Source organism: Chlamydotis macqueenii, chromosome 13, assembly GCF_036417535.1.
Source record: "Chlamydotis macqueenii isolate bChlMac1 chromosome 13, bChlMac1.mat, whole genome shotgun sequence".
Lineage (NCBI taxonomy): Eukaryota > Metazoa > Chordata > Aves > Otidiformes > Otididae > Chlamydotis > Chlamydotis macqueenii.
The window spans coordinates 5,344,488-5,368,882 of NC_141568.1; the positions used below are offsets into that span (position 1 = coordinate 5,344,488).

A 24,395-nucleotide genomic window follows, 5' to 3' on the forward strand; every position below is an offset into this window, starting at 1 on the left:
CGATGAGGGTACGAGTGAGAGACATTAAGGGCCAACTCTTCATGCCTACTGCACATGTTGTGTATCACACAACCTGGAACTGGTTCAGAATCCGAACATTATGTAAATATGTTGTCAAACTAACATTTCAATCACACAGGTGGAAGTCCTAAAAATACATCATTAGTAGATAGTCTGAACCGAACTTCTTTCTAAATGGGAGTTGTACAGATATGCTGAAGAACAAAACACACCAAAAATCAGTATGTGCTATGTTATGTTTCTAGGTCAGGCCAAACGAGCTTCTATAAGAAGACTTAATTTACACATTTATTTACAGTTTGAAAAAAGAAATATTCCCATACAACCTCTCAAAATATTTACACAGTGCTATGTAATAAAAATACAGTTAAGCGCAGTCATCACATTTAAATTTAAAACAACCATGATCTCTGTTTAAAATTCACATCTAACTTTTTTTATTTAAGGAATGGGCTAACTCTTCTGTCAAAGACAAATGTGGAAAAACAATTCAATGAAGCCATAATTTGGAAAAAAACTTCAAAGGGTTGTCAAAGATTAAGTTATTTTTTAAAAATACATTTTACAGTTTATGATGATTTAGATTAATACCAATAATAAGTGACTTGTATATTTCTCTACGAATCAGTTTTAAATCAAGGGCTTACGATGCTTCCTGGAAAGAAACCTTTCTTCTCTCTAATTTTAAAATAATTCCTAGCTTTTTGTGGTATACATGTAAGTAGTGGTGAAAGTGGTGCATCAGCCATACCTGGAGAGAGAGAGAGAGACAGATAATTATAGCTTTACTCAACCTATATTTACCTTTCATAAAACTGTTATAAAACTAAAAACACAGCTGGAGTATCTATATACAAGCTAGTCATTCTAAAAACAAACTAGTATGTATGTAAACATAAGTTTTTTATTCTAGTAAATTTCTATGTATTTCTAAACAAACTATGAAGGTTCTCCCTTATGCAAGATACAAGCAGAATGTAAGATGACAAAAATACTTAACTGTATATTTTTCCTCTACTTTATAGAGTTGGAACACTTACCTGCTGGTGCCAAGGATTTCAGCGATTCTAAAAGATGTGGACTAGAGAACTTGACCAGACATCTGAAGGGTTCTTTTCTGTCCAAAACATCCATTTTAGGATCACTTCTAAACATCGTCTCAAGCTGTTAACACAAAATTTAACCAGGGAGTATAAGCAATGAATGTATTTAGATGTTAGTATTAAAACATTACGTTAAAAAGTAATACATAATAAGACTGTATCTTATTTGTCTGTTTTTGTAATGGTAACATGATTCCAGCTGGAGGAGTATTTTAATAAAATCAGAGGCTGCCACCCTGTGGTAAACAGTTCTCTGCTGAAAGAGGCAGCTTGTTCAGTAATATTGTAAAATATTAAGTATCTCTTAGAATTTCCAGTATATCTGCTAATCAGATAAAATCTGTGCATCCTCCAAGAAGTTACATTATGTGTTAGATGTAGCGTGAGCTTTGTATGTACTTCAACCCTAATTTTTCATGCTTCAACGTACTGCTGGTATATGTCTACCTTTATTACAAAAACAAGTCAAAATGGTTAGTACACAAGGCTGAAAGACTGAAACACGATATAGTAGTCTGACCACATCTCCATGCAAATCTGTTTCTTTAAAGATACTTCTTTTTATTATTGCAATTTATTTTTAAAATGTCCTCCCTAAGGTTAAAAAAAAAATATAAATCTAGTATTTCTTCAACTTGCAACTTAATGTAGCTACCATTACATTAAAACTATTAAAAAAACCCCCAAATTTGTTGCTTTTACTACCTTATATTGTGCAAATTCAAGTTTTGGTTGGGGACCATCACCAAAGACTTCCTGATTCAGTCTTCGTATTCTTTCTTTCTCATTTCTGTTTTCTTGAATTATCCTTATATCTGCTGCAAGGGAAAAGAGTAGGGAAGAGAAGGTTAAAAACAGAAAGACAATTTGTCAGCTAATACAATACTGTTTTCCTGATCAGGTGATTATTCCGGTGAAAATCTGAAAGTTATAATTTTAAAGAATTCAGAGTCTTTTTTTCATAAGCTAGTTGTCTCCATCATTTCTATTTTCAGTTCTTACCAAGAGAAAAACCCAAGCTAACATGAAAGGAGATATTGGGCACCGAGTATTTTTGGTTTCACAGATGTGCCCAGTGACAGTCACGGGGAAATATTTACTGCTCCTGCTGACAGCCAGTATTCTGGCACCCCACCAGGGATGGATAATATAATGTGCATGTAACATATGTACATTTCCTATCATGAACCTCGTTTCATAAGCCAGCAGTAATGACACTCAAACTGCTGTTTAATTTAAAATATACATACCACTTTCTGGTACTACATTCCTTTCTTGTAGAGGTCTTGGACAGTAAGTTTGGAAGTGCTAAATGGAGGGAGGAGATAAGAAGTTTTAGTTCACTTTCATTTCCAGCTGAAAACAGCTTTCCAGATTTCTCTTCACTTCTCGTTCTAAAAGTGAGTATTCTTCCAATTTTTGACCATTACTAGAGGTCAAAAAGACCAGCTTTGTTTTGAGAAAAGAATGCCTGTCCTGACATGTGTGAACATTTCCCTATTTACAAGTTTTGCATAGATGAGCAGAGTAAGTGCCAATTCTAGTAGCCTTCAAAATATTGTTCTAGGAAGCCTAGTGAAATAATGCTAAAAAATCCTAGGACTGAATCGATCATACAATTTTTAGACTGAGTTTAACTATCAGGAATAACAGTAAAAGAGAGTAGGTGGGATACCAAGTAATTACATCCCCATTGTCATGTTACCTTAATGAAAGGCTGTCCACCTCAGTAGTTCAATATTATTTTTAACTTGATGGGCTCTTGGAAGAGGTGAATTTCCCCCCCTGAGAACTAGGCCTGAAACAAAAAGCAAGACTTCTCTTAGGATGTACTTCTGAAATGGCTCACCTGGCTATATCTCTTAAACACAATATCTTTAAGGGAGTTTAAAGAATGACTTCGAAGCTCCATTTCACGGATGTCATGGTAATTGGAAGCAACAACCAGGGCCTTTAAATAAAAATTGAAATTGTTTTAACATCAGTCTCAATCATCACTGTTTATAATATGGAAAGAAATAGTATTTCTAGACAATGCAATGTTTTTGTTTCAAGGTAAGCAACTTCCCTTTAACTAGCAGGATTCTCATGTCTGAGAAAATGTTGAATAAACTGTTATTAAGCTTAGGTTATTATTTAAAAGCACTCACAGGATTAACCAAATAAGGCTACAGCCTTATCAGCTGTAAGATAAATAAACAGATGAATAAAATAATTAAATTACTAGTATGGAAGTATACTGAATAGATAAGACTACCAACGCTGATCACCATAGCTTGACAGAAAATATCTTTTAAAACTAATTAATAGCATTGCCTGATGAGCTTATACATTTAGTTGTTGAAGTTAACTGTGTTGATGTAATATTCTTCAACTTCTATGAGGCAATTTAACTGAGTATTGCCTAACACTTGGTTAAGAAATTAGAGCAATTCAAGGGCAGCAAAAATCCCAATAAACTGAACTTATTCACAATGCACCATTCCAAAGGTCACAAAGATTGTTTTTTGCCCCATTTTTATCACAAGTTAAGGAAAAAAAAAAAAAAGACTATGTAAACTAGTAAATTACAGTAAGTGTTAAATCTTTACCCATCCCCTTAAAAGCAAACACAATTATAGCTCTGCGTGACTGTGGTGAAGTCAGGGTCTACAGTTTTATTCTGTACCTGACATAGCAGAGGCAAGTTGCTCTTAAGCGCTGAGGCAGAAATGAAGGCATAGGGAGTCTGTGAATGGTATACAGCATAGCTGGTCTTGTACTGGTTTGGTTTTCTGTACGGTGTTCCCCAGGCAATTCTAATCCAGATTGCATTATCCTCATATTCTTTAAAGTGGATAGTAACCTAAACAGAAAAAGAAAAGCTTTGATTTACCAGCGCATTCAGGTGTCTAGAAAGATTTTATCTTAAACCTGTGTTCACAAGACCCATACATAATTTAGTACACCACTGCTTGAATCCCACTAGTGTGGTCAGGATTGTATTGAAATCAAATTTCCACAGGAAAACGATAACCTTATAAACTGGGGGGGGGGGGGGGGGAAGTCGTCTTTCAAACTCTAATACAACTTTTGTTCCTGTTGATGTACATTTTCTTCTGAAGGTTGAAAATAAAAATAGCTTATTACAAAAGCATTGGTTCTCTTTTTGGAAAACACCACAACAAAAAGGTGTCTATTTAGATGGAGGGCTACTAATGCTATTTCCAATATGTCCAATTCTTGAGAAGCTAAACTTTTGATCAACTTGTGATTTTAGATCGGAATATATTTATCACTGCTCAAGAGTACGCAATCAGAAATTCAAGGAAGATTCCCTTTCCTGTGCTTGGACATTTGTTCCTCGGTTACTTCTTTTTCACTTTGGCTCAATCTGCATGACTTAAGAGTGGGAAAACTTCCTTTAAAAAATAGCCCTCCCTTTGACTAAGGTACATGTAGCCCAGCTTTTAGCTGCTGGACCAACATCCCTTCTCAAAGTTTTAGTGGAATATTTTTTTTTTAAATGAAAATATTGCAAAACTTTACTACAATAGTTATATGAACTGCAGCTGATTATCTTTTAGTCTGATTTGTATTTGTTGCTCTCCGCAGTTGTCAATGGGAATCCAAGAAGTGACACAGCTAACTAGCCAGAGGCTTCTTCTATTACCTTGCTTAAATGAAGCTGGTCAGCTAAAGCAAGAAAAGGCTTCTGCAAACTGCTTCGTAAAAGTGAGCTGATAGTACTCCTTCCCATTTTTTTTCTTACCATTCTCATTTCTGTAGTCCAGAAACAGCTTCTTGCTATTGATGATAGTCTTTCAGTCATTATAATATAACAGAATACCAGGGACAAGTTCTCACAACCATCACAAAGTATAATTTCAAAACCAGAACTAAAAGGAAACTGATATAATTTTGCTACTAATCTAAGTAATAATAACTGAACTTCCTTGTCCTGCTTACTAGCTACTTCATATTCCCTCAATACTCTGTTTGATCCAATTTTTGTTGTGTATTGTTACTGGGTAACAGGATGAAGCAGTATCAACTTACCTAGGCAAGACGTACACTCAAAAAGCACAAGAAATTGATAGAAAACACACACACTGCCTTTCTTGAAGCCTGTCATATTTTAAGGCAAACTTACATTTTATTTCACTGCAGCATAACTGTGGCGTTGCTCAAACAGGTATGCAAGACATTTTTCCTATTTCACATACAATTCTTAAAATTCCCAAATGAATAATTCCGTTTAATTTTCAATGAAGATCATAAGAAAAAAAAATACCATGCCAAAGTTAGGAAAGCAATCTATTGACACCAGAGCTAACAAATTTAGAATGGCTTTATTCTTACATTTTTCAAGGCTGACCGAAGTCGTCTTTTAAATTTTTTTTTGAAATCTGTCAAGTCAAAATATTCCGTTTCTTCTCCTGTTACACAAGGAAAAAAAAAAAAAAGAAACTAGAATGGCGTTTATAAGAACTAGTTCAGAAATGTTTTTACAGTTTTGCTGAAACAAAATTAAGCAGAAGCTGAAGCTGCATAGCCTTATAGGAAAGCCTTATATATTATATGTGTATTAAATCTGAGCATCATTATTGCTATTTAGAGAAAAGGTTAATATTTAATTAGTAGTTACTAATTTCTAATAATTGCTTGAGAAGTTAATTGAAAGTATTCTAAAAACATTAACGATATCTCTGTTAAAAAATATCCGTACTAGACTATATTTGTACTTAAAATGGATGATATGAGGCGGCATTGCAGTAAATTGCTGAGAACTGTGATATTATAGCAAGGAAAGGTATTTTACCTGTTTTCTTCATCTGGTAAACACTCCACACTCTTTTGTTTGGGTAGATATGGTTGTCTAAGAAAAATAGAAATTGCTCAATAACATAGTTTATTATCAAATGGTAATTAAAGGAACAAATAATTTTACAATACTTTATGATCAGGTTATTTCCAAAAGATTACTTCTGATAATGCTGAATAACTTATATTGCATTCTTAAACTACTAGTAAATCTAAAAGCAAAATACGTTTTTTTATGAAAAGAGACAGGAAGATTTTTAAAATTCAGTTAATCAACTAAATAAAAGGATATCTCTGAGGTTCAGTGTTTAAAGAAGGATTTTACCTAAGATGACTGAAACTCAGTCTAAACTCAAACTAAGAAGTGTAGACTGTTAAGAGAAACTTTGAGATTTAAACCATTATATAATCCAATGAATTAATACTGGAGTTGAGTTGCACCTGGAGCACATGCCAATAGCTTTGCCTTCGTCACTCCCTACTGGAGCACGGTATTACTGACTTTAGGGTTTGGTACCTACTGGAGACAAACATATCTCTCTACATTTACAACTGTATGCTGGATGCAGCTTACAGCAATTTACATCTATTTAGACCTCAGAAGAAGCAAACATGCTTTTGTTGATTTAGGGCTTTTGAATTTTTTTGAGAAAGGTCAGATCAAATAAGATCCGACATCTAAAATGTAATCTGTTTACACTAAACGCATCTGTACCTCGCTGGGGCAATTGCTATGTAATTAAGGGTGTTATCAAGTTACTTAGATGCTATTTTCATTCATTTTTTACTTACAAATTATGTCTAGGACAGCTGCTTGCTTTATGCCTGCAGAGTTTTCCTGGAAAGAATAACAATGCATGGTGAACTGCAAGACTATTAAGTGAAAAACCTCAGTATTGGTAGTTTAAATTACATGGCGCTGAAGTCCACAGCATGCCCACTCTTCTCAACGACACCACACCTGGGCCCAATGTGCACGCGATACAGTTCTGCGAAATCAATAGCTAAAGCTACTTCAGCAAGGTTTAAGTGCTTCTGCAGAGGCAGCAAGAAGAACGTTGTCCTTGTAGTATGATGTACAAGCAATTAGAAAGTAAAATTAATAGGTATTCATGCCATTATGCAACACTGACTCGTATTTTGCCGTCAGGAATTTTAACATGCTTGGTTCATCCTTTATTAACTTTTATAGCATGAGAAGATTTTAAAGAAACTTTATGACACCACTTGTTACAGATAAGAATGTTTCAAAAACAAGTGCTATTTTAAAATATGACATTTGCTATCTTACAAGAACAAATTAACACTTTCTTGCCCGCAGTTTGATCTACATCCCATGTAATTAATGAAATTCATAGGGAATAATAGAAAAAACTATAGAATTTAATATCTATCTGGGTTATGATACTATATATAAAGACTATTGATACATAATAAAGATTCCTGGTACACCAAAATCAGAGTGGGTAAGTAACAGATTAGAAAACTTTTTTTGCTTACAGTATGCAGAACAAAAGTAGTTCTGGATAAGGAATTTTTTTTTTTTAAATCTGAAGTCTAATAAACTATTGCTATCGTTACCCATACTAAGTAGATTTAAATTAGCACTATGTAATGAGTAGACATCTCTATTTATTTATTTCACAATTTAGAAATAGACTCGTTTCTTGAAGGTTTAACACACTGAGCTTTCATCTACCATGTGCAACTTAAGAGCTCAGAACAGGTACTGCTATACTCTGTAAGGGTCAATCCTGCACTCCTATCAATCAGACAAAGCTGATGGTATTACCAGCCCAGCTTTACATTTTCCAAACTACAAACTGCCATTTGATGCTGTGTTGTGGCCAAAGAAAATTAATTTCTTCACAAGAATGTTTTTTTGATAGTGTTTCAGCATGCATCCCGTATGTCACTGATGGGCAGTTCCCAAAGGAAAGGATTACCTCACAGAGCTGAACAACTTCTTGAGAAATGTTGTCTTTTATCTGATGGAAGTTTATGGATTGCAGCTGCGCCTCAGAAAGAAAGCCCCATTTCTGTAGCATTGTCTTGATTTCATCTCGTGGGATTTTTAGTATAGTTCTTCGGATGTACTCAGCAACGGTTTCATCCATGATGAGGCCACCTGAAAAGCTGAAACGTTGAAGAAGTTCAGGCCAAGGCACAGGCAGGCTCAGGAGATTTGCTCCCTCAGCAAGGCGTACAAAGCCGCATCTAGGCACGACTAGCAGAGCATTGGCATCAGTCCTAAGCGTGGCAGTACCACAGGTTTCGGCGGGCCCCAACGGCAGCCAGCTAAAGCGCTTTCTACTGTAATTCCTCCCCGGGCCCTCAGAAGTTTCCCTCACTGACCGAGGCCTGGTGCGAGCTTCTAGAGGAAGGGCGCTGGGCCGCGCCCAGGGCTGTTACTGCCTGTCCGGTCCGATGAGCGTCCCGAGGGGGTCTCAGGCAGCGGACATGGGCGCAAAAAGAACAGCAGAAAACGGCGGCCCTGCCTGCCCACTGCCCACTGCCCACCGCCCGCCGCGGCAGCAGCCGCTCTCCAGCCGCCCTCAGGGCCGCGCACCGACCCTTCCCGCCCGCCCGCCGCGCGCCCCGCCAACCGCCGCCCGCCTTTCGAAAGGCCCAATCACACTCCGCACGGCGCCCGAGTCGCCCAATCACAAGACGCCCCGCCTCCCGCTGGCGCCGGCGCCGTGAGGCTCCTCCAGGGGTTGCCGTCTGCGCTGAGGCGGCTTCCGGTCGGGCGTGTCCGGGTCACCCTGGCCTTGCGCGGGTCTTGGTGCCGGCCTGGCCGGGCTCGTCCGCAGGGGACTGGAGTAAGTGCGAGGCTGGCTGAGAGGAGCGGCTTTGGCCAGAGCCGAGGAGGCTTTGCTCTTTTCTAAGCCTGAAGGAAAGAGGGGCGCGTAGGGGAGCCCCTCCTCCGGTCACCGCCAGCCCTCTCCCCCCACTGCCTGGCTTTGGGCAGCCGTGCCCTGCCTGAGCGCGGGGCCGGCTTTTGGGACCCTCCGCCGGCCTCGCGTCGGGGCTCCAGGAGGGCTTTCAGAAGGGCTGTTCCGAGTGGGGACGCGGGGCTCTCCGTTGCGACTGTCGTGAGCTTGCTTTGCCTCGCGCCTCGCCGCATCCCGCCGCGGTGTTCAGGACCCCGGGAGCACCGGGAAGCTGCGGGCTGGAAGCAGCGCGGGCTGGTTCAGCGGGGCTCTTGTGCCGTGGCCGGTCGTAACTGCAGGTGCGGCAGCGCCTGTCTTTTCACAGCAGGGGAGCGTGAGCTGCTTGGTCCCTTCCTTTCTCTCGGAAGGGGAAAAGCACTTCTGCAGCAGGCAAGAAAATTCTGCTAGCAGTGCTGAGTTTATAGTGTCCTTACCTCCAAGATCAGGAAATTAGTGAAACGGCGGTGAAATGAAGCCTGGTCTGGAGGATGCAGGTGAAGTACAAGGGCAGTTTGCAAAATGGGAATTTGGAGACAGCACCTCATCTGCAGCGTGCTTCACTTTTATACAGGGTAGGGCTTGCCATTCTCGGCTCTATGGCCTTGTCTTCGAAGACTTAGCAGGAACAGAAAGAGATTGTTTCAGTAAGCTTTTTCTATATAGCGTTTGGAGAAGAATGCGTACAATCCAAACAGCTCTTTGTTTACTCAGATCATTAGCGTTTTCTGTAAGATCATACAAAGTTTTAGCATAAAAAAGGATTCAGCTCCATGCCGAAATGGTTGGTGTTACCTGAAGATACCATTCATGTCACTTCAACAGAACTTCTGCATTCCTAGTATTATCTTTCATACAAAATGTGAGAATATTTTTAATTATAACTATATTGTGCAGTGTGATGTGCTGCATATTGTAATAAAAATATTTCACTGAATGTCCCATAACTATGCTGATGTTTGTTCTATGAATACAACCTTAAATAATTACCAGGATGTGAAAATTCCTTATTGTCCTTTAGTTGATGATTTCTTTTAGCCAGAAATAAAACTGTAGAACTTATTTGATATTCCAGTTGGTCTTCAACTTGCTGAATAAAGCACTATTAGCACTGACACCTTAACTTGCTTTGTTAAGTATGAAGTCAGGTATGATGTAGCTTTATCAGATAGCACTGAAAGCAGCAGGTGAACGCTCATTCTGCTGAAGTGCGGGATATTGAATTGTTGGCAGAAAGCGGTCATGTAAAAAGACCGTTAAAATCAGTGTGAATCTTATTTATCAAAGGTTTTTTATTTTTATTATTTAGGTTCAGGGAAAGTAAATGCAATCTACATAATATAAAAACATTTTTAAAAAGAAAAGTAGACATAATCTCCCCCCCTTTTGCATTTCCTTACTGTTTACGAGTCTTCATAGATATGTATCTAAATTATCCCCCCCCATTCTAATCTGTAATATTGGAAAACTAGTGCTTAGTTTTGAAGACTGAAAGAGGTTGTGACTAATTTTTATAACATTTAGCTAAACTTGGTTTATTAAAGTGAATGTGTCTGGCTAAATTTCTTGGAAACTTTGAAAAGTTAGGGGTCATTCTCAATGTGCCTAATCGTAGAATGCTTTGGGTTGGAAGGGACCTTCAAAGGTCATCTAGTCCAACCCCCCTGCAAGGAGCAGGGACACCCTTAAGGATAGCAGCATAGAGTGGTACTTTAATATCTGACCTGGAATATATTAACCATGTTACTGAAAGCTAGAAACAGAGTCTTTAGTTCAGAGTTCCCTAGGTTTTTGAAGTGGTGTTCATCAACTGATTTCTCATTTCACTCTTCTGAGTATTCTAAGCTGTTATAATCAAAAATATTTATAAATTGTGTATGAAAGGTAATGCTAGGAATGCAGAAGTTCTGCTGAAGTCACATGAATCATATTATCAGGTAAAACCAACCAGTTAGGTGTGGAGGTGAATCTTTTTTTTATGCTGACACTTCAGATAATCTTATAGAAAACATTAATGAGCTGAGTAAACAGAGAGCTGTTTGGATTGTAAGTATTTTTCTCCAAAGCCAAACAGAACGATATTATGTAACTGAGAACTTAAACCCAAAGTGTCTGGTCTTACTCAAACGAGGCAGTGAAATGAAGTGCAAAAGTAAATGTTGCCCATGGTGAGCGATACAGGAATTTGCAGATAGATCTGTTCGCCCTTCCCTCTGTTAGTACGTGTTCCCCTTCGCTCGGTCGTGCTGCCGCCTTGTGGGTACGGTCTGAGTGTTTGCACCAAATGTGTGTTCTGCCGTTCTGGAGAAAGCTCTGTGTTTCTAGTTAAGGAGCTTAATGGTTAGCGATGTAGATGCTCAGATGCAATTTTTCGTCTTCGGAGTTGGTACACAAGGATTTGCATTTTGCTTTAAGAAGGCATTTTTCTGAGCAATAGGGGAATTCATATTTTTTTCCTATTGACTTTGAGACCTTGAAAAAAAATATTTTTGTGTGCAGCTTTTTAAATGGAAAAAAATAGCAAAACTTGATTTAAAAAATAGTCTTCTAACATGTTGTAAAGAAATATGGAAAAACCGTTTTAGGAAAACAATTATCTAGATTTAAACCTTTATTTCACTGTTGTCCCCCAATCATGTAAATATTAAGCATTACACTAATCAGCGAGACTAAAGCAACCTAATTTAGTTTTCCTTCTGCATCAGGGAAACTGGTTAGTTTTTGGGAGATTCTGAGAAAAGAAAGGAACTTCCCTGGACTCCTGACATGCTGATCTCATGCTTCATTTTGGAAACAAGTAGGAACGTACCAAACCCTTTCTTTCTCCACACAGCTAGTTCCTTTTGCTGCTATTTCCCATAAGGAGGTCAGGAGGAGAAGCAAGCAAGTGGAGAGAAGCACTTTGTCCTGGATTTTGGTGTATAATAGGAGCGTGAATGAAATGCATACGGTGTTCTCGCCTGCTCTTTTGGGACAGCCTTCTGGTTTCTGCCTACTTGCTAGGTTTCTGCAGTTCTACTGTGAATTCTATCATATGCATTGGTTCCTTTTGCACAGTAATATTAAATATTTAATGTATTGAACATGTGTGTGGATAGGTTTTTAGATTAGGGTTGAGTGTCACTTCTTGATAACTTCCGTGTTGATTCCTGTTAGGAAATCTTTAGCAATTTGATATACTTAGTGTTCAGGATTTCTTACGCAAGGAATTACCTTCTAAGTATTGTTTTTCTAAACAAAAATATTAGCATTGGAAATTCAGTATCATTGTCAGAGAATTTCTAAGGTTAGGGTTTTTTTGTTTGTCTGTTTTTAAAAAGCAGTTTGTGTTGGGAACCATAAAGCTGGAACATCCCCTATTTTTCCTACTTCAAGATAAACTACACAGAACGTGATAGTGGAACCAGATAATTTCTTAATTCTTTTTTTTTTTTTTTTTTTCCCTGAAGGATAGTGTAGATTTAGAAACTGATTAAGGAAGTTGAAAGATCAGTCATCTTTATCCATGTCTTCTATCTTCAGAGGCTAGTAGTTTATAGAAATTTGCAGTTAGTTCTTAAGGCATTTCAACCAAATAATTTCCATACATACATAGTGCATTTTTTAACAAGGAAGGAAAAACTGCACGGAATTAAAAATCTCATATAAAACACATTAAAGGGCAGACCATTTTTGTGCAACTCAGTGAAATATGTCAGTGCCTTTATGTAAGGAGTTCATCTAAATACTTCTCTCCAAATAGTCGCTTCAGATATTAATGTTTGCCTGGCATTTTGCAATCCATTTTCCTCCTAAAGCAATTCCTGTATTTTCTTAATATTGTTCTTCTACTTTACTGCTAGTATTTCTTCTACAGCAATTGGATGTTTACGTTGACATTCTTTACCCAGCATTTCTGTTAGTATTTTTCTCAGAGAAATTTATATTGTTTATTCCCCAAATTTTTTTTAATTTTATTTTTTCATACTTGGATTCCTTATGAGCTACCACCTATATAAAATTCTGTCCGTGTGGACTTAAATTCTGGTAAGATGGCAACTTGCTATCTTTATTTTCGATTAAAACATTATTAAAAAGAAACTGAGGAAACCAATAGCTCATCGTGTCCTTTTCTCGTACATGTTTTTGTTACTCTTGAAACTCTTTCATCTATCAGAGTGATTCCCTTCCAGCAAAAACATTTTAGCCTTCTCTGGTCATTTACGGATCACTATCTAATCTGACACTCCAAAACATAAATATAATACTGAGCACTGATAACACTGTTCAGTCATGAACTTCAAAAGTACTTAAAGGCTCCAGTTGAGCCTTCCATGTCCACTGTAAGATGTTTTGTTACTTTAATCCATCGTAGTCTACGTGAACTGAGTACCGTGTCTGGTAATTGAACTTGAAATATTTTAATATTGAATGTTATTTGTAAATGAATTTCAGGAGTACTGATCTATGAACTGATGTGACAGTTAGGGCCTCTGATTTGTAGCATCTATCCTGTAAGAGATGCCATTGGAAAATTCATTGGAGTCGTTACGAGGCTTTTAATTGAAATACACCGTCACCTATCTATTTGTGGCATTTATAACTTTTATCAGCTTTATCTGAGAATAATTTTGTAAACAATGGCAGTGATCACTAATCTTTATTTAGAAAGAATTATTTTTTTCCTTGAAATGCTCCCTTTGACTTTGTGGCCTGTGCTGATGTGCGTGCTACCTATTCACTAGAGCATTTCTCCTTCTGACTCAGCCAGCTTAGATGACAGTTCTAGGAAGAGCGGTTGGAGGCTGAATGATGAAGAGATTTAATAATCAGCTGGGTTCACACATGTTAAAGTAATGTGCAGTCATTGAGCAGGTCACCCTCTCAAGGGAATGCTAACTCTGGTGCTATCAAAAAAAATTTACTGATAAATTTAAAACATATTGACTTTGTGTGGCATGCAATCAAAAGCTGGTGGCAATAACACAGCAGGGTTCTTAATCACTTTGCTGTTACAGTTGTGCTCCTGCTGTCATATTCCTAAATGTTCATTTGTTAATTTGTTGAAGAGAATGCTTAAGCAACTTAAACGGTTGCCGACTTCTGAGCTAAGAGTATATGTAACGTAATATCAGACTTCCAGGTAGTATGGGGGAGATTTTTGAAAAAAATTACTACATGCATTTGCGACACTTTGTGGAACATATTCTCATGGGTCTCAAGAGGCTTTTAAATCTGTTTGGATTTTTCAATTTTGTTTGCTTGTGGGAATGTAACTCTTGTTAAGCTGAACGCATGATGAGAAATACTGGGTAAGTTAGTGTACATACCTCTTCAAGCTGAATATATTACTTGGGTATTCTAGGAATAGCAATGTAGATTATAGCTGCCAGCACTGCAGCTGAGTACTGGGATTTTGCGCTGGCAAAATTTAACTGCTGACTTAGCTCGTCTGTTTAGCTGGAGTGTTAAAACAGTGACGGCTACTTAGTACAAATTGTAGTGGTATTTGCCTGGTGTATTGCAGCTAGAAAGGTGGTCTCTTTGGGAGGAGGGGGAATGACAAAATACTAAGTAAACAAGCAAAAAAGCCTCTCTTTAATTCAGTAACAATATGGCTCATACAAGTAGAATTTGTCAAGATGAGCCCATTTGTTGTGGTGTGAACTGGACTTTTCTTCTTCCCTCCCTGGTGAAGTGATCTTCCACAACAAAGATGTCATCTTATTTCAGCCATTATCATATGATGCTTTCATCCTTTTCAACAAAAGATCTTGGAAATTACTTATGGGAATATATTTTTTTTAACAAGAAGTAATATAAAAATGTGTTTCTAGAATGGAGTTTGCTCCTGCTCCACAGAACCCTGCAGAAAAGGACCTGGGGGTCCTGGTTGACATGAAGTTAAAACGTGATTTAGCAGTGCACCCGTGCGGCAACAAAGCCTGACAGCGTCCTGGGCTGCGTTAGAAGTGTAGCTAGCAGGTCAAGGGAAGTTATTATTATTCCCCTCTTCTTCGCAGCCTTTAGGCCACATCTGAAATACTGTGCTCATCTTTGGGTCTAATAGAGACGATAAAAAAAAGATTCCAGCAAAGGGGAAACCAAGAGGGTCAGGAGGGTGGAACAGCTGGCACACGCAGCAAGGTTAAGGGAGCTGGGCTGCTTTAGCATTCAAAGGAGAAGACTCGAGGGAAACCTAAATGCTGTCTTCCACCACCTGAAGGAGTGGGGGATTGATGCAGAAGACAGGTCTAGATGCTTTTCAAAGGAGCTTTTTTTTTTAAAACCTAGAAAGAAGACAACTGAAGTAGGAAAGTGAAAAGATAATCTGCATTTCAAGAAACATTAATGCGACTAGGGAAGCCCTGAGAATGAAAATCCCAAATGCATGCTTATGTCCATGACAGCAAAGAATATATACTTGTAGTTAACTTTTAACATTTGGGCTGTGTAGAAGAACAGACATGTGCTGGTTTTAATTACTTTAACTGTGTAACATATATTATACATAGTAAGCTGCATTTTGAGCTAAAATATTTTTTGTTAAGGTAATACTACATGATAATGCCTTAAGTGGTTAACTCAAACCTTTTAGTTATACTTTCATATTTTAATGTTGGCAGGTGGAAGTGTTCTCAGATTGTTGTCCTTGTACTACTAAAATTATCCCTAACTAAAGATGCATCCAGACCTGTCTCCTCATCTGCACACTGAAGAATGTAACCTAGTTATCAGTCTGCTCAAGAAGTGTCACAAGGAGGTAAGGAGTTTTGAGCAGACAAAAGAGTGGGTGGGTTGGGGAAATGAGTGTCAGATAAATTAGTGAGAATATTATATGATCATAGTGAGAAAAACCTCCTCTAGGCAGAACAGCCATGAAATGTAGCTAGTATGTTTTCACTGAAGAGGTATCTGACAGCTGTGTGTAAAATTTTGCCAGTGGTTTCATTAGGAAATAAAACATGCCTTAAAATTTCTTGTGCTACAGCTTGACAAGTATGGACCTATTTTAAGAACTGAAATTTCTGCACCTTTTAGTACTGTGTGCCCCTCAAAAAAACAGCGAGAAAACTTTTCTTGCACATTAACTACTATGTCATCAAAAGGATTGCCAAATAATATGACGATCAGTTAAGATGAGAATAAAACTTCTATAGGCAATAGAAAATTAAAGTTTTCATTATTTTTTCATAATTGTGAAAACAAAGCCAATCAGGAAAGAAAATGCACTCAAATTTGTCCTGCTTTTTGGTACATACATAGCTGGACTTGCTATGCTTTGATGAAAGAATCCAGAAATATTAATTTACTACTTGATAGTAATGGTTGACTTTTTTTTTTTTTTAAATAAAAATGAATGTTAATATACAAGCAGCATAGGCTTTTTTTGTATAATGTAGCTTATTAGACTGCCTTGAGTTGAAGAGGGAAATGAAGCTAAAAGGTGTACTTGAATTCCTTGGCAGCAAGTGATTCAAATGAGTGTATTGCCAATCTGACTTAGGAAGGGACTAGGAACAGCAATAATACAGTCATGCACAGGATTATATTCTCTTGGTTTTGTTTGAAGTTCATCTTTACATGAAGAGGAATTACTTTTGTCAGTCTTGTGCTCAATTATGAAAGATGAGAGGGTATTTGTGCTAGCAGTCTCAGAACAGAAAGGGTGAAGATAGCTTCTTTCATACTCAGTTGAAATGAAGCAATACCCTTTCGTTTAAAATTCAAGGGGAATGTACTGAAATATTCTTTTAAAATTGAAGTCACTGAAATCTGAAAAGTCAGTGATCTTAATCAGTTATCAGTGACTACCTACTGTTTTGTTGTAATGCCAAAATGTCCTAAGAACCTTCATCTACAAGTTAAATTAATATTCCTGAGGGATGTAAAGCATTATTTTTAATTGGGTGTCCTGTATGTGCATTTTCACAAAAATCAGTTTGATTTACTTTATTCCTAATCTAGAACCTGCCCATTATATCAAGTTTTACATCTAGTGTGGAGAGGTTAATGAGATTAATATTTGATGTCATTATTTTGATATTTTGTTTTTTAACAACTCCACTCTGGTGCTAAGTGTGTGCTTTAAAGAGACTTATTTTTATGGGTGACAGCTTAAAAAAAAGCATATTGTCTTGCAACCATATCACTGTAATAGCGTAATAACTATTTTTGAAAAACTGATTCTTTTTTCCTCATAATCTGAACCAAAAAGCTGACAGCTTAGGAATCTGGCTAAATAAACGTATATTCATCTCACTGTATGCACTAGTAAGAGTGGAGAGCCTGGAACATAAGCGCTCACCTTGAAATTTAACATGCAGGTATGGGAATAGAATACAAAATTAAATCTTTATTAGCTAAAATGAAAATGTTGTAAAAGCAAGATCAGCTTGCAGTAAAGTGACCATTTATCACAGGCAACTGCTTCACAGTGTCATCTGATGCCCTTTCTAAAGCAGAGAGGTATAAACAAGCTAATTATAGCACTGCTGTAGTTAGGTGTTTGTCATAATATTTATTAACCCGCTCTTACTTTCAGTCATGTTCTATTGGCTGAAATCTTGTCCACTGTTTGAATTCTTAATAGTGTTCCTGTATTTGTTGTTGTACACTTACTTGTACATTCATCTAGCTGCTCATCAGCTACAGAAATGTGTATAGGTTTCCTTCTGAATTACAGAAGTGACCTCATTCTCACCTGGTTTGTTCTTCATGGTCTTTGTGGGGGAAAAAAAAAAAAATCATTAGGTCTCTAGAAGAATGGTCAAATTGTCTCTATTGATTGTATAGCTGTAAATATCTACCAAAAGCTCCACTCCTTCAGGTCTTCTGAATTGCTTGAATGCTCTGCTACCAGATTCTGTGGCACTTTAGAAGAATGCATTCTGAGACTGATTTGATGGCTGATAATATGAAATCACTTCAGGAAATCCTGGCTAAAAGGACAGATTTTTATGGTGAATATCGTCAGGTTAGCTGGGGAATGCTTTCATGAGGTCAATGCCTGCAGTTTTTCAGAAACTAAGTAACATTTCAATATCCATAAGGCACACAGTTGAGCTGTGTCATAAAGATGGTAAATGCATCTTATTTATTAACCTCAAGATCTGGAGAAACTTAATCCCCCATTTTTTATGGTGGTTCTAACATTTCAGTCATTTAAGCCTAGTGCCTACACCTTTTGGACCAACACCACATTTTTGATGTGGTTGAGATGATGTAGCATCAAGTCCTTTGCCTCTCTAGGTCATGAAGAAATAATGAAAACTAAAGCAGAGACGACCTTGCCTCCAGGATGCCCGTAGATCTCCCTGCATATTTTTATATCGCTAAATGGAGTTCTGAATATTTATTTTTTGTATGCTATTCAAGCTAGTGTCAGTGAAAGTTGTAAGACTGATTCCTAGATCAATAAAATGTATGTTCTATATTTAGACTTCATCGCTTCAGCTTAGATATCTTATTTTAGCCTGGTTATACAACATGATGTGTACCTTCAACTTTCAGCAAGGTGATGATGGTTCAGATGAGGTTCAGGACTAGCTCTAGCTACTCAGTAAAAAAAGTTACAAAGCATCATTTTTTCACAAAAAGAGAAAAGGAAAAGAAGTCCAGGATATGTTGCAAAATGCAAGTGACTTCTAAGAAATTTAGAGCTTCAGAGGAAGAAACCTTTGAATTGTAATTTTTTTTTCTCTCCCTAACTTATCAGCACAACATTTTGAAATTTTTTGGCCATTGCAATGATATTGACCGTGAGATGCGGAAATGCTTAAAGAAAGAGGTAAGAAACAAATTTACTACAAGTTAAATACTTAATTAAAAAATAGTCCCGTGGATAGAAATAGAGTTACTTTTTACTAAGTAGTACAAATCAATAAATAGGCCTTGAAATGCAAGCACATTTTGGAGTGGGCCTTCGAGACAAAATTTAAACTTTTTTTTGATAAATTTGTCAGGTAAAATCTGTCTTTAACAAATGGCATGGTCTATTTTTGGATATACAAAATAGGCAAACACACATTTTAACCAAACAAATATTGCAAATAGGAACTGACATTTCACAGGTTGCTTCTGATTTTGTGGTAATTTTTCTTTTGTAGCGGTATTTGCGCAGAATAGAGTATAAAGCAGCAACAGTCGCTTCTGCATGAGTAACACTTAATACTGAAGTCAGTGATGCTGACTGAAACTACTTCATGGGTTCCTGAGTTAGGCCCTGAATGAACAAATTGCTGCTTCGGACCTACTCATTGCCGTGCTACATCTGCAGATACAAAGGAAGGGAAACTCTGGGGGTTTAAGGAGATTAATTAGCTAATGGGCACATTTTCAGAAGAGTATCAGCTGGTCTTTATATTTGTGATTTTTGGTTGTCATACCTACATGACAGAACACATAAATGAACTTCTCACACACCTGTTGACTTCAAATTGTACTTATTAATTTTGATGTAATCTTCACACTTGTGTCTAAAAAAAGGAGACTTGAAGTGCATGATAGCCAGTTTGAGCCCCCTCTTTTCCCTCTGTCAGTCTATGGGAATTAATTTCATCTGCTTGTGTCAAATACCTTTTTTTTTTTTTTTTCCCTGTAAAAACTGTAGCACAGATCTGGAAAATAAAGAAGTAAAATTTCTTCCCGTGTAATCCTGTTTTTCTTTGTTCCATTGAAGCCTTCACATTAAAAGGAGTTCTTGATGGCTATATTTGTATGCCTTCTTAAAATATGGCTCCATTGATATGCCATTACTAGGAAGCCCCTGGAAGGCTGTTTGCAAGTATAAAATAGATACAGATGCCACTTTTAAAGATCCATTGTTCTCATTCTATGTAAAAACATGGATGGGTTATTGAAAAATTACATATTGGCACGGGAAAAAGTTAAGCATTCCATAAATGTTAAGAACTGTTTTGGGCCACTGAGTTATAAACCAATCAGTATAACGAGTGAAAAACTGCAAATTCTTTCCAAAATCAATCTCCTTAGTAGTTTATTACATTCTGTAGAGAGCTAAGTATTGGTGGGTTTCTTTGGTTTTATTCTTGATACCAATTATTAAAAAATTGAACAAATATATGCTCTAACTTAAGGCAAAAAATAATTTGCTTCTCATTAAATATATACCAAATCATGCATTGATTTTTAATTTGTCATTTAGCCATGAAAAGGTTTCCTTTTTGGCTGCAATGAAAGAAAGTCAGGCTCCTCAGTGTTCAGGATTTTGCTAGTGCAGGGGCGTACTTGAAAGCATGGTCTTCCTATGCATGTATGTAAACTGTGAAGGCTTTCTTGATTCCCTTTTACACTGGAGTCCTGTCTCTGTTGTGTTTCTTTTTTAGATTGTAAAAAAGCCCAAAACACCTTACCCTCATTCAACCCAAATTTGCCTTTATTCCTTTCATCTTGATATACTGCTTTATCTGTGCATATAATTAATGACCAGGATCAAAAATAGACTGAGTCTGTGATGACAAATTAATCTTTCAGAAGGCAGGCACACTTACATTAATCAGTTTATTTTAAAAGAAAAAGAGCCTGACCTGTGCTCCAGTATAGCATCAGTGCAATGTTTTTCCTAGTTCATGTGTGAAGTGTAGCTGTCATACACAAGATGGCTGTATAATTAAGTTCCTCCATAAGACTAACAGAATCTTCTTTATTAGAATGTTCTAATACTCTTTAGCTTAATAACCTCAAACTTAGAAACATGTATTTTAATCAAATAAATGTTAATTTCAAAGTACATATGAACCAGTATATAGTCATTAAGAAGAATTGCATTTCTAATGCCTCCGTGAAAGGTATTGTTTCTGTTCCAGAGTAATAAACGCTCTCTATACTTTTAAATTTGATTTATCTGTTTAATGATAACAGCTGATCTATTAATTTCCTTATCTGTCTTCCAGTATGAAGAAAAGAGGGCCAGGAACCAGGAGACGCGACGGAGGCTAATTAATGCTCGCAAAAACTCAGAGAAGTGAGCTGAACTGTAGTTGGACAGCTGCATCTCAACAGGGACACTTGGTTGAAAGTTGACAGAATACTTCCTTCCCATCACCAGTGCTCAGCCTGTGGTTTGTGAAATGGTGAAAAAATAAACGCACCTAATACATACTCATTCCCAGCAAGGCAAACAATGTGGAAAAAAATAAATACAATAAATCATCACTCACAATTTAAGTTAATTTTTTGACCTCTAAAGGAAAACTGTTACGGCAAGTCTTTGTTCTGGCATAGTTTTTTTTTTTTTAATGATTGTTAAGTAATGAGGAACCAGTGTGTGTGGAGTATTATGTATTCAAGACTCCTCTATTCCCTACCTTGTGTTGAGTTGCATTTATTTCTTTGTGTTTAGCAGTTTTTCTTTCATCTCAGGTTTTTTTTTCCCTCTTGCAAAACACTGAATGACTTTGCCACCACTTTGTAATGTGATAAAACTGCTTAAATGAATTAGCAAAAAGAAATTTTAAACAGATGTGGCTTGAAATTGGAAATTGCCTATCAAGTAATAATCGGACTTCTAGTATTTTTATTGGAGCTAAAATGATGAAACTACCATCTTCCACGGAGAAGATTAAAAATCCTTCCAGCCAACCATACGTACAGTGTAGACTGTTTCAAGACAATTTGTTCATCATTTTCAGTGGAAGTTCCACCAAAAGCTGAAGCAAATGTTTCTGTGTCGTTTGACATGCTGTCTGCTTTCTTACAACAAGTAAATGAGGCATTATTTGAATTAAATACTTGAGTGGTTGGAAGTGGTGCAGTCTTTTTATTGGTACTCTTCAGAATACTTTTGAAGAGTACTTCATAGTGAAGTTCCTAACTGGGAACTCTGCCTCCTTGATCCTTTTTCCATTTGTGATGACAAAAATCTATTTCAGGCAAGCTCTTAAATAGGATTTGGTGATGCTTTTAATCTTTAAGTAAGTAAATAAATAAATAGAGAATTGTCCTAGAGATTAGGTTGAGAAGCTGGTATCTGAGTGCAGAAGCACTGAAGCTTTTCTTTCTTTCATCAGCTTCTGTGAGTCCAGATCTTTCACTAGAATAGCAACAAAATAAGAATCCAGGGGCCACTTAACGCAGCTCATTAGTCGGAATCATGTTTTCAGAGATCAATGTGCTTAATGAATGAAAGACCAAATGGCACGCACAATTTCTATTGATACTTTGGACTACATTTAGCAATAAATCTATGTACAGAGAAACGTTGTTTACCTAGTGAAAGTATGATCATATTCATCCTCTGTTTCTCTTTGCTAATTGCACACTAATAGTGTGATATGAAATTGCCCGTTGATTCCTGTGGTTTTGTTCCTTTTTTTTTTCAAGAGGGGTTGTGTTGCTAATTTGATCTTGAAGCTGTGAAACGCTGATGTAGTAATAGTTACAATTTATCTGATAGAGAAAGAGGGTAAGGGTGAAATGGTAAATGCGTTTTTTTTTTTAATTTCCTAAAGTGAGCTGTGTGGTGTGTAGGGGACATGTTGGGTGAAATAAATCTTATCTATAAGGACTTTGAAGACACTTTATTTAATGTCATTTGTGTATAGAAGCATTTTCCCAGTTGTTCTTTCTGAAACAGCAAGTTTAAGAGAGAAGAAAAAAAGAAATTTAATGGAAGTTTCTGTTGCATCAGAAAACAACAGAACATGAGAAGCTCTTGGGCACTTCATGTGGGAAAGTGAAGAAGGAGGAAATATAAACAGAAAGGGTGAACAGCAGCTATAATACAGACCTGGCCATAGCTGTCAGGTTTATCCATATTCAAGTGCAACAAAAGTCTGTCGAATACAGGGAGAGGAGGAGTGCAGAGCAAGGCAGTAATAACTATCCAGCAAAATATCTCTAGCCTTACCAGAAACAGCTGGTAACACTATCGGTAGTGTACTTTCTCTTGCTGGGAAATGAAATGCTGACATCTTGTTTTCTTTTTTTCAGTAGAAGGAATGATATTCTGCTGAATAGCAGCAGTATAATGTACGTACCGCAGGGCTAGTTCTTGCTCTGGTGTTAAGCTCTTCCTGCAAAGATCACTGTACTGGTGCTCAATTCTACTAGGAATAGTTTGAAACATTAGTTGTTTGTCAGGGGAAATTAATGTGAGATATATTCCAGTGAGTGCTCAGTGGCTAGCTTGCCATAAATTAACTTGGGGCACCCTTAACGTGCTGTGAGTGCCCTGGTGCAGCATAGCTTTCCCTCACAAGCACAATACCAGAGCATAAGCAGCACCTATTGCATACATGTTGGTGGGCTCCACGCTGATGGGGAGGTAAAAATTCAGTACATCCCCATCTAGTCTGTATCCAGTTCATCTGTGCTTTCTTGACCTTAATTTAATAATTAAGTTGATAAAGAGCTGTAATACTGGCTTGCATGTATTATTTTTTACACCATTTTGCGTCTCATCCCATGTATGACCTGCATCTATTTTGCCTTGGTTTTGGACTTTAGGGCATCAAGGGGCCAAAATGTGCCATATCTGCATGGTTCTTTTTACAACAGGATTTGAATCTGGTATTACTGTTAAGCTGCAGTGCTGAGAGTTAATATATTATGAATATACTGTTTGTCTCTCGCTTTTTCACCCTAGTTAGTAACACGCCCAAGGAATTATGGCAGAGGCATTTGTTGCAGATAAAGTCTATGTGCAGTTTCTACACCTTGCAGTAAAACCTCGGTTCAGTTGAGCTGACCATTTGTACCATTTGGGTGAGGACTGTAGTGCTGTGAGTGTTCTGGCCACTTGCTTTTTCCCAGCTATTGAAACAGTTGGGGTAATTGCTCACAAACACAGGGGTGGGCCGATTGTGAATTTTATAGGTATGCATATCTTCCTGAATATCAGGATGTACTCAAAAAAACTCTGTTAGAAATGTAGTCATGGTACGCACTCCACAGGAATGATTAATATGAATAACTGTTACTAAAATATGCAGCTGAAAAGTCAGTTATGCCTGCTGTAATTGTGAATCATTGTAATGAATATTTCTGATATGTTATACACTTTGCTAAAGCTCTACACCACATGAATAAAGTGTCTTCAACAGTCAGACATTTCTTAATGTTGGCACTGCCTGTGCTTTAAAAGAATGCATGACATCTAATATAAAACATTCCTGACAGAAATGAAAACACATTTATGTGGAATACCTAAAATGACATGAACAACAGGAAAACTATGATATCAGAATCTGACAGTTTAATTAAAAACGAATTATTAACATTTGTGCTTAAGCAAAGGGTATTCTCTACCTGGATAGCAGAGTGGATTTTAGGGCTGTAGATTTAAGTTACACATTCAATTTTATAAACATGACAATGTATGGAGTATCATAGTAAATCTTAGTGGTCCCCGTATATTCTCTGTTTATTTTACAGAGCCTTTCACTTGTAATTTGCTAATTCTAATTCTGCTTGGTATAACAGGAGAAACCTCATTAAGTTAATAGTCTGTCCTCTGTTGTGGAGGTGTTTGTATCACTCAAAGTCAGTCAGTATTTGGTATAACTGAGGCTTGGTGGTAACCATGCTGCTAATCAAC

General features: G+C 37.1%; 2 protein-coding genes across 3 annotated transcripts; one reads left to right on the forward strand and one right to left on the reverse strand.

Annotated features, from left to right (window-relative positions):
• Positions 1 to 257: 257 nt before the first annotated feature.
• Positions 258 to 8,403, reverse strand: CENPN (centromere protein N). Of its 2 annotated transcripts, XM_010123512.2 has the most exons (11): positions 8,283 to 8,403; positions 7,874 to 8,063; positions 6,720 to 6,765; positions 5,926 to 5,982; positions 5,466 to 5,542; positions 3,793 to 3,969; positions 2,974 to 3,075; positions 2,375 to 2,432; positions 1,830 to 1,942; positions 1,062 to 1,185; positions 259 to 772 (listed from the first exon to the last, which is right to left on the reverse strand). In XM_010123512.2, the coding sequence occupies exons 2-11, from the start codon at positions 8,042 to 8,044 to the stop codon at positions 657 to 659; spliced, it is 1,041 nt and encodes a 346-aa protein (XP_010121814.2). In that variant the 5' UTR covers positions 8,045 to 8,063; positions 8,283 to 8,403; the 3' UTR covers positions 259 to 656. The 2 variants fall into 2 exon arrangements, with proteins under 2 accessions (XP_086614141.1, XP_010121814.2); XM_086758015.1 differs by lacking the exon at positions 8,283 to 8,403 and having other exon boundaries at positions 258 to 772; positions 1,830 to 1,939; positions 7,874 to 8,266.
• A 270-nt stretch (positions 8,404 to 8,673) lies between these two features.
• On the forward strand, positions 8,674 to 22,371 carry CMC2 (C-X9-C motif containing 2). The gene is made up of 4 exons (XM_086758248.1): positions 8,674 to 8,749; positions 15,463 to 15,599; positions 18,555 to 18,626; positions 20,752 to 22,371. The coding sequence occupies exons 2-4, from the start codon at positions 15,519 to 15,521 to the stop codon at positions 20,824 to 20,826; spliced, it is 228 nt and encodes a 75-aa protein (XP_086614374.1). The 5' UTR covers positions 8,674 to 8,749; positions 15,463 to 15,518; the 3' UTR covers positions 20,827 to 22,371.
• Positions 22,372 to 24,395: the final 2,024 nt, after the last annotated feature.